General features: G+C 34.5%; 1 protein-coding gene across 1 annotated transcript in view; it reads right to left on the minus strand.

The window, feature by feature from the left end:
• Positions 1-14,316, minus strand: part of LOC145738595 (neurotrimin-like) — a 214,040-nt gene that overhangs the window by 105,558 nt on the left and 94,166 nt on the right. The window contains exon 2 of the mRNA XM_081993459.1: positions 6,432-6,544. Within this exon, the coding sequence (XP_081849585.1) occupies positions 6,432-6,544 (113 nt within the window). The remainder of the gene's footprint in view (positions 1-6,431; positions 6,545-14,316) is intronic.

The raw sequence follows: 14,316 nt of genomic DNA on the forward strand, positions 1-14,316 counted from the left end.
GCAAGTAACGAACTAGGTTTCTCCTAAACAAAAAATACCGCAGTCTGCAGTCGCTTACTTCTATTGAATATTGAGTTCTTTAGAGGATATGGGGATTTAAAACAATATTAAAGATAAGAGCTTGGATTTTGTCTACGCTCCAATATCTCTATCTAATAAATGCAACGTGTCTATTTTCATATTGGTCTTTTATAATGGTTTGCGTTATTTTACCATACATTTTTAATTGTTGGATATACAGTGTGACAACTGATACAGAGGATGATACAGGCGCATATTTTGTCTTGTGTGTTAGTTCTATAATTAAAACCATAGTATTAGGGTATAACAGAACGTGATAAACTAAATTTGTAGAAGCTTTAAGAGTTACAGAATGAGCAACCACAGATAATAAACACTCTTCATGAGCGACAAAAGAGTCGTGTTAAGTTTAGCAAGTAAATTAAAGAAAATCTACTTACTGTATTTGATCAAATCTTTCAAAATTAGATTGATAACACTTTGTAGGTTGTCCGAAAGTTATTTTCATATTATTTTCAAAATTACCTGAGTATTCTTAAACTGACCAACAATAGTTCATAAATTAAAAAAAATTCCTTTGTTGTTGTCCTTTTACATTTATTTTAACTTTCTGACAACTTCTAAACTTTCTAGTTTAGAATGCTTCAAGATTTTTTCAAATTGGAGAAAATTTGCGACTAGGAAAACTACCGTAAATCTGTAATTCAAACAGTACAAAATGGAGAAAAATGTTTTTATTAGGTATAGGTGAATATGTAAGAACAAGCGCGGGAAGCTTTCTTTAAACTAAAAAGAGTGTTCACTTGCTCGGACTTCGATCTTGATTTGAGACTAAGATTCTTGAAGTGCTACGTCTGGTCGGTGCTTCTTTATGGGATGGAAGGTTGGACCCTCAAAGTAAACACCATCAACAAATTAGAAGCGTTCGAGATGTGGTTGTACCGCAGAATCCTCAAAATACCCTGGACAGCAAGAATAACAAATGAAGATGTGCTAGCATCTGTAAACAAAGAGCGAGAGTTGTTCACCACCATCAAAAAGAGGAAAACTGCATACCTAGTGCACGTCATGAGGAACGAAAAATATAAATACTTGCAATTGATAATTGAGGGTAAGATAGAGGGTCGGAGAGGAGTAGGAAGGAAAAAGATGTCTTGGCATACAGACACTGATTCACACCGCTGGGAACAGGGATGAAATGAAGAATGTAGTCGCAAACATCCGTTAACGGATAGCATGACAAGAAGAAGAAGAAGAAGATGTAAGAACAACCGGAGTTGACGAACAAGACCTACGTTTCATATCAGAACTTTATTGGCATCAAAAGGCGGTGGTAGAGATAGAACAATCAACATCAGAAGATATGCAGATCAGACTGGGTTGCGTCTTGTCTCCACTCCTGTTGCCTATATCTGTACTCGGACTAGATGGAGTTCAGTGCGGAATCAAGATCAACGGAATCCCAATAAACAATTTCAGGTACGCCGATGATACAGTTATAATAGCCAACGATGTAAAAGAACTACAAAGCATCATAGATTCCGTAGTTTACTATACCGAGATGTTTGGATTGCATCTCAATATCTCCAAGACCAAACTATTGGTCTTTTCTAAGACTCCAATAAATGTCGAACAAGTGAATTCAATAATATTTGGGAGCTAACATCAATAGCCAGTGCGACCCGAAAAGGGAAATACTTTCAAGAATTGAGCAAGCGAGGAAAACCTTCCTGAGTATAAAATCATTTTTCACAAGACTAGACCTTGGTAATGGTAATGGTAGGTGTGGATGGTGACAGATGTACTGCGACCTGATTAGATCTATTATAACCCATCTTCTTCTGCTATCTCAAAGTTTCCTTGTTTATAGCAGCCCCCCAAGATTTAGTTCCTTTAGGAATTTCAGGATCTTGAGTGGCTCTGTTCGAGGTATTTCTTCGACAGCCAGCTGGTATAATCCCAGTTTGTTTAATCTTCTGTGGCGTACAGCATAACACTCCAGCACGATGTGGTGGGGTGTTTCTGGTTCTTCTCCGCAGAACCTGCAGGTACTGCCCTCTTCTAGGCCTAGCTTCCTTAGGTGTTCTTTGAGTCGACAATGACCCGTTAGAAAGAGGGAGACCGAAGAAAGACGAGGAGATCTTTGGCCTGCCTCAGTACTGGAAGTCTGCCAGTGCGTTGCTCTCAGTTCTTCTTCAGCTTTATTAAGTTCTTCCTGGACATATGCTTCTCCAAGACTGCAGAATGGTTCTGGCCCGATCAGTGGTGCTGATGCTCTTTTTCGTGCCAGAGTATCTGCTTTTTCGTTACCCTCTACTCCGACGTGCCCCGGAAACCAGAGGAAGGTTACCTTCCTAGATCATTGAGCTTTCCTAGGCACTCCAGAACCATCATCGAGTTGATGTTAGATGAGTTCAACGCTTTGATGGCTGCTTGAGTATCGGAAAGAATAGCAATTTCTTGTTCCGGTATTTCCTGTCGAGGTTGAACTAAATACACCTTTCTATGGCCTGAATTTCTGCTTGAAAAATGCTAGGGAACTGGCCCATGGGTTCGGAGTATGTGGTGCGAGGCCCGTAGACTCCTGCTCCAGTCCCCTCGGGAGTTTTAGATCCGTCCGTATACCATATTATCTTATTTTTTTCCAATGTTTGAATGGATTCTCTGCTCCAATCTCTGTTGGTGCTCAGTTCCGTTAGAAATTGGTTTTTCGAAACTAAACTTCCTGATGATTTCATCATTTGGGAGATCGGCGAGGTGTGCACTGCCATTGGGTAGTGAGTCCCTTGCACTGTGTGCTCTAAATTTTAAATGAGGTGGACTAGACCCTAGTTTGGAACTCAGAACTTGAATGATCAGATGCTACGTCTTCTCTGTTCTACACTATGGATGTGAAAGTTGGACACTAAATCCACAGACCTAAAAGAGAGTTCTTCGAAATGAATGTGTATAGACGGATGCTGCAAATCTTATGGGTTCAAAAGGTCACCAACGATGAAGTACTCCAGCGCATGCACAAACAAAAAGAACTACTGAACATCATCTAGGAATGAAAAATACCTGGGTCATGTGATGAGAGCTAACAAATACGAAATATTACGCCTCATAATGGAGGGCAAGGAATTAACAGACTTCTCTCTCCATATCATGGATATGGTATTGAAACTTTACGCAAAATGACGAAGAGAACTTCTGAATTAACGCTCTTAATTACGACTGTACGCTCTTGGATAACTATACTAACCAAAGACTACTTTTAGGCTGATTTTCTATCAGAATCAGGAAGTTACGAGACTTCTCTCTCCATATCATGGATAGTATTGAAACTTTAAGCAAAATAACCAAGGAAACTTCTATATTATATCCTTAGGATATAATAGGATAGGATCCCCTATTTGGCCGCTAGAGGGCGTCAAACTTGATTACCTTTTTTCGGACATTTGTCGGAATATCTCAAAATCGTTTGATTTAGCAGTATGACATTTTTATTATGGATGTCGCTCAAAGGGACAAAACTTTTATTAAATATAACTATTTTTTGACAATTTTATAGGGAATATCCCGATTTTTTTTTGGAAAATTTTTGAATTTTGAAAATCATCTAACTGCTTAACTTAATGGTCAAAGTGTGACGGGAAGTGTCATTTGTCAAAATGTCATTTTTATGGGTGACATGTTTTGAAAACTGCCAAAAATTTTAAGGTCACTGACAAAAGTCAAATTTTAAGTGTCACCTTGACAGGTTTAAATCCAATATGGCGGCGATCAGTATAGTAAGCCAAGAAAAAGTTTCATTTGTGCTTAAATTTTGATTTTTTTAAAAATCTAAAGTTAAACTAACTTACAGTCAACGTATAAAATAAATAAAATTTTAAAAGAAAGAAATAAAAATAATGTAATAAAACTGAGTAATGAATTTATTATTTGTCCCTATTTCTAGCTCAAAAATAAACCATACATTTGTTTGGGTATTTTTACAGTGTCTATCTCAATTTTGAACTAGGTTTCTTCTAAGCAAATACTTCTTACATTGCTTACATCTATTGAATATTAAGTTCTTTAGAGAAGATGTAGATTTAAAACGCTATTAAAGATAAGAGCGCAGACTTTGTCTACACTGCGATATCTTTATCTAATAAAGACAAAGAGCATTCTTAGAGAAAATAGGTAAACAAGATTGCGGAGCTCTTTTTGACCAACTAGGTCAATTTCGCTGATGTACACTCTAGGTGCAAAATCTAAAGATTTTTAAAAGCACTAAAGAAACGAAAATGCGTTTTATAGAAAGTAAGTGAGTTGAGGCGTCAATAAAGTTGTAAAGTAGACCATAGGGACTTCTGTCGCTTGTGTAAATCCTTCCCGTAAAGTCAGAAATGCTCGCTTTCTCACCGTGCCACGTTCATAACAAATACTAACAAACCATACAGTTTGTGTCATAATCCCTTCCGAAAGCAAATGCAGAGAATTGAGTTCCTTGTATTTATGAATAGCAAATTTGTTTCTTGTATATTTGATTTTTAAACGGATATAGCTTTGATTGTTGCAGGGAGTTAGCACTTAGGTATTTTGTGCTTTAACTTAAAAATGTGTAAATTTCCAAAATAGTGAAATACAAGGAAAAATACTTGGCTTAATTATACGACATTCTGAACTAAATGAAATAAGGACGTTTAATAGTATATTATTAACCAAGGTTTAGACAGATGCTTTTATATGTCAATTAAAGTATTAACCATATTTTTTAAGGTCTTTTTATTGGAAATTTATTATATTATACGAATGTAGTTTATTACCTTAAATAAAGCTTGACTCAATTCAGTACTGAGCCACAACCATAACAAGAACATAAACTTGATTTTTTTGCATATTAGAATTATGTTAGTAATTACGGAGATTGAAATACGATTTGTTAAAAGTGACCGAGAGCCGGAATTATAAAAAAAAAATTAAAAAACTTTATAACAAATTAGGATAACAACAAAACCAGAACATGAAGAGACAACCTAATTTATCTATCTCTGTCAAGTATATTTCATTGCACATGCATTATTATATACCTAGGTCAATAATATTTTCTATTTTTTGTTGTGTTTGTACCAGACTAGAACTAGAGATTAGACCCTATTATGGATCTAGGTCTTGAAAATTTGAAAACTATTTCTCAAGTTACTAATCGGTCAATAATGGTGTGTTTATCATGTTAGTAGTCGAAAAAATATATTATTAAATACTGTCTATTCAGGTTATTAAAGAAGCACAAACACAGTATCAAAATATTGCACCTGATTTTCTGTAGAAATATAAAACAAATCTGAATGCCACCCTGTCGACTGGCAAAACGATTCTATTTTATTCACATTCTATAAATAAAATCTTATTCACAGTTACTCAAGTAAAATCAAAATGGTCTTTTAAATGCTCTTTCCAGTTAAAAACATATTTTTTGTCATATACAAAAACTGTCCTCATGTACCGGTAAGTATAAAAGAAAATCGTATTTTTCCGTATTTAAACCTGAAATAAATTTTTGTTTTACAATTTTTTTGTGTGTACTTTAGCTATCTTTTCATCAAAAATCATGAGCCACCACTGGAAATCACACAAGTCTCGCTTTTGGTCTACCAGACCGAGATCAAGGCTAGGAAATTCTCGTCTTGCGAAATCCTACATCGTAATTGAGGAACTTAAAACGACTTAATTAAGTTGGCACTAATTCAGTGCCTAAGCACACTCTTGGCTTTAATAAATATACATTAACAAATCGATAGGAAAAGTTTAGACTGAATTGTTTTATTATATTAGAGCTCGTTTTCGATGTGTACCTAAGTTTCGGTTCTCGCTTGTGAAATTCCACACACACGCATACTAATTTTTAGTTATTATTAATTAATTAAGTCCGCAGCTCCAAATACTCGGATTAAAAAGAGCTTAACTTTAACGTACTCCTTTGTTAATTAATTTTGCTGTTTGTACCCAATGCTGCTAGGGAAATTAGAAACCGCAGAAGAATATTTGCCTGTTAAAATTAGATTAACTTGTTTGAAATATCGCTAGGCGAGAAACAAAAAATGTTATATCAATATTTTGATTTATATCACCAACAAGAGGTGAGTATTATTATATGTTTTAAACTAAATCCATAAAATACAACGCCCTAACTGAGTGGTCTTAGTTAAAATTCATTCGTTTGATTACCGACAGTGAATTTTCTTTGATCTCGGAGTGGATGTGGTAAAGCTTAAAGGGGTAAAAATTCATTAAAACTGAAACGAAAATAAATAAGGGAGCGGTGGCTTCTATAAGAAACTCAACTCATTAAATTTACATGAAATACCTCGCGTGTTAAATGTTATTTGAATGATTACTGCTTTGTTCTGCTTGCTTCCTTAATAATCCGTGTAATTTCTTACCTTGTAGGATCCCAGGTTTTTTACTGAGCAGGCGAATTTTACGTTCCTTCCAGCAGCCGCTGTGATATTTTCAATAACGTCCGTGAACTCTGGCTCTTCTTTCTCTACCACTACTGAAATTAAAAAAAAAATGTTACCAAAAAGACTAGAACAATGTGACTGTTTGACATAGAAAATTTAAAATTCAGGGTGCCAAAGTAAAATATAGAGAGCGAGCATGGAAAATGCAATCCTAAAAATGGCAGCAAATTTGACGTTTTAAATCATTCAGCAGCACTGTTATACCAATATTGCAATGTTTGATCATTTTGCTATTCGGATTTGTAAAGCTGTACAGGCTCACTGAACATTTTTCTATTAAAATAAATTAATTTCGATTATTGATAAATAGTTGTCATTCTTTATTTCAATTAAATTGAAATGTTAAAATATACAGTGTGGACCACTATAAAATGCGGTGATATATATGATAATCTTGATAGAAGAGAAGATTCCCCACCTTGTCTGTTTAAAACGCAAAAAAGTGAATTGTTTACAAAATTGTTCTAAGGTTCAAAATTTAAAAATAAGGGCTGGAGATCAACTAAGTAAGTAACGTTTTTTTAATTCCTGTTGAACGTGAATAAAATATAACCTTAACATAAGAGAAGACACTTCCATTTTAAACGCAAAACAACAACAATAACATTGACGGAATCAGGAAAAAAAATAAAGATAGATAATTCATTACCAACGTTGCATGATATTTCTTAAAGCTAAAAAAGTATAATAATTACAGTAAACATATATCAACATTACTTTTAACTTAAATCAACGACATGAAGACAAAAAAAGTAGTTCGACTTTGTGTAACAGATATTCGAAAACCTCGTACAAGCTGAAAATACATACAATTAAACGTCGATAAAAACATACCATTACACCTCTATACATTTTCAAGCAAGACAAAATGATCAACAGAATAAACGACCATCATATTCTGATCAATTATGAAGACTCCCCCAAACAAATGTGAATAAACAGTTTTTTTATTTACCTATTACAAATATACCGCAACATTTAGGATCCAAAATTATTTTAAGAATTTATTGTTACCAAATTACTCAATATCCGGGAAAAAAACGCATTTTTAATACTTTGGCATTTGTTAAGCGAAATATCTTCAATAATTAGACGTAACCACTGATTGCTGACTGAGTTGACTGGTAACTAACATTTAAGTAATTAACATTTTGGGTTTTAAATAATCGTGGTAGAGTTCCAGTTTATGTCAGGCACGTATTTGAAACTGAAACGTTTATTTTACCGAAACCCAAGGGAAAAGGAAGATTTAGCCTCCATGGAATTTCTTTAAGCAGTTCTTACATTTTACGTCTCTCATCTCTAATTATCACACTTTAGCTTTTTGTTCGGAAACAAATCCGCAAAGTCTCGCCCCGGATCAAAGGAAAACAGAGATTTTATTCGGAATTATACGTTTCAGGGTGCTTTATTTTTATTAAATTTGATCTCATCAATTAAGTTTATTCCGGTTGTAAAAGGTAAAATAAGGGGACCTTTATATTAAAATTCTTTCGCCTGACGATGAAAAACGTGGACACAGAATCTAAAAAATACAAATTTTAAACGCTTATCTGATTTAATATTGTTCTCTGGTTATTTTTGTTTTCGATTTAATATCTTGGCAGATTGTATAAATACTAATTTCTCCTACTTCGGGTGGTTTTAAAACAAACGTTGTCTGGAAGGTACAAAAGCGTAACCGCGAGATAAAGTACATTTTAATTTGGAATCTATTAGATTTGTTCAGTCATCTCACAATGCTTTTCAACAATATTATTTGCGGCAGATACTATAGAGAATTTGCGCAATCTGCTTAGTTATCACGAAAATGTTTGCAATTTTCCCAGGGAACTATTTGTTTTGATTCGAAAGCGAAACGCATCCATAATAAAACAAAACATTACCAGGCCCGACTGCTTTTGGTGCACAAACTGCTAGGATAAATTTACTTCTGAAAATTTAATGTCTGGATAATCCGAAACCGAAGTGTAAATTCGCTCTATCAAGAAACGGAATAATGCAAAACACGTTGTCTAAAAAAGCTCTTGGTTTGCTGCTTCTATTCACTATTATCTTAAAACTTGCTCATGGATTATTTTTAACAAACATACTTTTAATTTTGTTTACATTTAAAATATACAGGGTAACTTTTTTCAAAGAATGCCTTCAAATGGAACATTTCTACTTTTATATACTTACAAACAAAAGTCGATGGCAAGAAATTACCAGTTAAAAGTCTCTTTTCTCTCCTATTCACTACTGCACAGTAACTTAATTAAACTTGACTGTATTTCCACATTAGGCCCTGCTTTGAGGATTATAAAAAAATCAATGTCAGTGAAATTAACAGCTCAAAATACGCGCGATTACTCCCGCTAATTGACTCTTCTTTTAGAGCATTACCTCCTCTATGAGGGCAACAACAGATTATCATAACGAATTGGTGAGACCAAGAGTTGCTGACTTGCGTGACAATCTTCATATCTTGGGGATATTTTCACCCTTTTCAGCCCAACAGGTTAAACGAGACGCACGTTTATTACTTTGATAAACGCTTTTACAGAGATCTTGTTTCAAAGGCACAACCAAATCACTTGCTAGAAAGCAATTTAGTAAATCAGAATTAAATAATTTAAATATGACTGTCCAATCTTATAATTATATGAAATTAGTGCACTGACGAAATCTATTATTGGTTTCGTCATATTTGCGTCATTTAAACATATTTTTTAAATAATACGTATAATGTGTTGAAATGCCAGATCCTAAAAAGTCTCATCATTAAGGAAAGCGAGTGTTCAATACCTCGTTTTCCCTATTTGCCTTAATATTAAGTAAGGTTTACTGGTTCTGACAATTCATTGTCGTATAGTGTTTCCTCCAAATTATCTGGTCAGAAAAGTAAACTCTAAACAACTCTTCAACAATTTCAGTTGTATATCCTCCGTCTTTAGAAACAATAGAGCTTTTATGGATCTTTAGGAGAATTCTAACAGGCTGAATTTCATTCTCCATTCTCCAAACCTTTCTCTTAGCACTTCTTGCTATGCTTCTTAATTCTTTGTTTGTTTAGCATCATTAAACTTGCTTTTTCATGTCTGACATTATAAAACGCGTTTGCTGTCTTTATTCGCATAGTTGGGCAGATATTGAATGCTGTGATGATTGTGTCTTGTAGTTGTTGAAACAATCTTTCTTCTCTATATCTACAATATTTTTATTTAGAAACCTGAACAAGAATTTTTTAAGGTAGTATGCTTTATCGAAAAGTAGTAGTCCATATGCACGCAGTGGAGTAGTGAGTGTAAGTGAAAGCAAAACTATCTGCCTATAAGGCCTTATAGGCAGATAACAACTTATTATTAATATATATTTGTGGAGATCGACTCTGAGTTTTGCTTTCACTTAGTATGCTTTAGTTTTTCTGATTTTTAATTGATCTTAACTACACAGAAGTAAACAACACCAAAACTATAACTAGCACTAACTAACAAAACAAAAACATACTAATGACATGGTGTTGAATGTAATAAGTTCAATCAAAAGTCAAAAGTTGCTATTTGTTGCGATAATATAGATATTAATTTAATTCAGTTTTTCTGTTCTTTTATAAATCCTTTTCTTAAATACCTTATGAATGTCTTAGTTATTCTTACTTTCCTCAAATATGGAAAAAAGCTATCACTCGCTTCCAAAAAGTCTGTCTGTCTTTCAATATTAATCAAAATATCAATTATTCATGCTCTACAAGATTACATTTCATTGTTTTCATCCTTAAAGGCCTCCTCAAAGAGGTACTGGACAGAAAGTGACGGAATGATATTATAATAATTAATAGTAAAATAGTAATATATGGAATTGTATTACTATTTTACAACTAACTAAATTAGACTAGTTTAATTTTTTAAGTGTAGCTTGCAAATTTCATGCTATAGAAAATTATATTTTAGATGTTTGTATCCATAAGAGCCTCTTCAAGGAGTTACTGGGCAGAAAGTGACTGAGAATATACTACTAAGTGCCTGTTTGTTCAAGTCAGCGTAGCTCCGTTATTTAAGGAGCTATCAAAAAGTGTTAAAAAAGAAAGTTGTCGCAAATTTCATGCTCTACAAGATTATAATTTTAAGTGTTTCTATTCATAAGGGCTTCCTCAAGGAGTTACTAGACAAGAAAGTGACAGAATGATCAAAAGTACCCTTTTTCAAAATTTGATTTTCAAGTGAGCGTAGCTCAGTTATTTAAAAAGACATCAAAAAGTGTTATTAAAGGAAAGTTGTTGGTAATTACTTTGCAGAAGCTACAAAAAAAAACTTCAAACTAAATTATCTAGTCATTATGACAACAGGTATTATTTTTTGACAAGTGTGGCACATCATTAGTTTCAGGAGATCTATAGCTACTAAAAAACAAAACGTGGTAGCTGGAAAATACGAAAATAATATTTTCCTGAAAAGCGTAATAATATGTCTCCAGAAAGTGCCATTGATTGTGTAAAATAATCAATAATACAGTAATAAGGGAGTCTCGTCGAAACAGTCGTAGAGATAAGACGTGTATACAGTGAACCGAGAGCAAAACAACTTTTTCTGCTGCTTCAAATATTAATCTGTGAAAGAATTTCAAGAATTTAATAACACTTTGTCGTTTTAAATTAAACTACAGGGTTCCTTCAAAATAAGGATGAATCCTGGGAGCTCTCAGGAGTCCGAATCGGACTATGCCTCCCAGGATGGCGGTTTTATTAAACCCGCATCAAAAAAGCGTGGTCGAAAACGAAAGTCAACCATCTCAGCCTATCCCTACTACACCAACACAAGAAGCTAAAAGAGCTGGAAGAACGTACGCCCAACCCATCCACAATAAAAACAACACCAAAACCTCTACACCATCACCTGCCGACATTTACGCACACTTTAATTGTGCATTCAACAACAACCCGGGTTAAACTTAGCAGTTCGTTGGGAAGAACTTAATAACAAGGGCATCAACTTCTTAATTAAAACAAACGACGACAACAAAGTCACTGAGACTCTTCAAAAACTAAAAAAAGACAACCTAATTACATCAGTTGGGATACAAAAAACCGACTACCAAACCGAGCTAATCGCCACATCACACCTTCCTACTTAGTAGTTGCTACTGAGGTAGATCTCGACATTTCTGATGAGATGTTTTTGAAACAGAGAGATTGGGTCTACATATCCGATTCTGCAAAAGGATTATTTTTTGGGAGAGAAACAGTCCAACTCTGTTAATGAGACTACTCACAGAAGACCTCACTACTTACGAGAAATTGATGAACAATCGCTCAGTGCACTTCCTTGATCGTGTATTCAGAATTGTTGAAAGCAAGCCTCCGGCGCCCATTCCTGCTCCATGCAGAAAATGTAACACCCTGACCGGACAGAGGATTGCAAGACACCCATAAAATGCAACAAATGCTTTGGCCCGCATTCAACAAACTCTTGCAAGTCACCGAGTGTGTTGAAGTGTCCGAGGAGACCTACAGCACCCATCAATGGTATTCCTAATATTAGGATTAAGTGCCTTAACAAACGGACGGCTGAGGTGTCGGATGGTGTTAGTAAAGAAAGTAGAAGACACTTACCAATCACCAACTCACCAACTCACGACTTCGTAATCAACAAATACAAACATCAATTAAATAAAACCACCAGCCATAACCAACCACACTATCTGGTCTACCAGTAACTTTAAAACGTGCCACTCTCGTTCAATAACTAGTTGTTGCAAACTAGTTAACAATAAAAACTCCAGTTTGAGTCTAACCAAATATGCCTCTACCTAATTTAATCAAAATAAATTTATGGGGATTTGGGTAGTGACCAATACGTGCATGATACAATTATGCCAAGATCGATTGTGTAGAGAATCATCCTCTAGTGATTTCTAGTTCGTATCATTCCCGACGTATTGTCGAAAGCAGTTAGACAATACCTTATCTCGTTATCGGTAATGTGTTTCTGCAAATCAGTTAAATCGTTTTACATCCACTTCGGATATCCCGCGTTTATCAAATAAAGCTCAATTTACATTTTAACTCAATTTTCTAGAAATTTGGTGAAAAAATAGCTGCTGATCTAACGAGCTTTATTAGGCAAACGTTTGCAGCAGACCGGTATTCAATTTATTTTACTTGTCCGATTTTTACTGTCCATTTCCATGCATGTGAAATGATGAAGAGCCGGTTAAACCGAAATCTAAGACGCAATTTCTGTTTCAATGCATTTCGTTAGCGTAAGAATGCTATTGCGCTGACACTGCCAGCAAATTGACATGCATTCTGCAATATTCCTTTAATTCCGGAATTTCGGACTGTAAAGCCACCAAGTTTCTCTTATTTTGTAGGGAAAAAAGTACGACATTAAATTTCAATATTAAATTTTCACGTCCACTACGTAAAAAACCTTTGTCCACTAAAATTAAACCTAATTGCTTTGACAATGAGGGAGTAGTAAAGTAATTAAAAAATCTAACGCTAGGGCTCTGGAATAAAAGTTCAATTTTCTTTAATGGTGTAAAAAAGTAATTTCCGCAAATAAACTGCCACTGGCCTCCCGACTAAAAGGCAATGGACAGTATCAGGAAAACGGGAATTTATTTGAAATGGCCTTGGCTGGATAATATTCTGTAAGGGCTCCTTAGTCCATCTAACTTCTTGATGTTCATACTTGCTTTTGTTCCGTTATGACTATCGTCCGCTATGAAAACTGCTGTACTGAGTGTCTCTTAAGTAGGAAGCACCGAGAGAGTATATTGTAAAATTTAGTCTTGTATATTGTAAAGAAGCAATTTATTCTTTTTAGTATTAAAAGTGTATGTTGGTTTGTTTTCATGTGGTTTTAATTGACATTTTCTAATCGTAAATCGTAAATATCTAATAAAGTGGTTGAATTAACCGGGAACATGAACTACACAGGTCTCTTGGTAGCAAAACGCATTGTTAGCACAAGCAGACGTTTTATCACTGGGCTAACTCCCCTAGCAGCTAGCAGCCAATAAAGCCGCGACTCAACGCTCATTCATTTCATTCGTTTCATATTCCGAGCCGGCGTTCAATTTACATGTTATCGATATTTTTATACTCGTTATAAAATCGTTTTACAATCAACCACCTTCATATACGCATTGCCCGCGGTTGCGATGTTGTTAAGAACGAACCGAAATCGCGTCTTCTCATCCAGGAAAAATTTGCACCCTGTTTAATTCCCTTCGTCGCGGAATCTTTTCCCAATTTCCCAATTCACTTCAATTTAATAATGGCAGTAAATTTAATGTGACTTAAATTATAAACTAAACATTACAAGTTGAAGTTATGTTAATTCATATTATCTTAAAGGCCAAAGTATAAAAATGTAGTTTTTCTGGACTGTTAGTAGAAATAATCTCCAACTAATAATCAGAGCCAGAAAATGTCAATGTCACGTGAGCATTCAACCAATAATAGTTAAAAAAAATTCGATTTTTATTTGGAAACCAGTTTGAAATTTCCTCTGCGAACAGACCCATATACTGTAATGTAAAGCTCTGCTGTTTAACCCAATCACGGTTAATTGGGAAAAAAAATCTAAATAACATAATAATAATAATCTTTATTGTGCAGTATAAAAAATAATACAATACACAAAAGGCAACCATTCGCGTTTGCGTTCTACCATGGTCCCTACAGGTATGTATAGATAATATAAACAGATCCGACGTGATTATACTAAGTTAATAGTTAATGAAAGCTCGCCTAGAAGCATATTAGTCACATAGTTCTTCAACGCATTTCTCTTATATTTTATTAGAAATTCATGGG

Source organism: Ips typographus, linkage group LG16, assembly GCF_016097725.1.
Source record: "Ips typographus isolate SLU linkage group LG16, UJ_Ityp_2.0, whole genome shotgun sequence".
Lineage (NCBI taxonomy): Eukaryota > Metazoa > Arthropoda > Insecta > Coleoptera > Curculionidae > Ips > Ips typographus.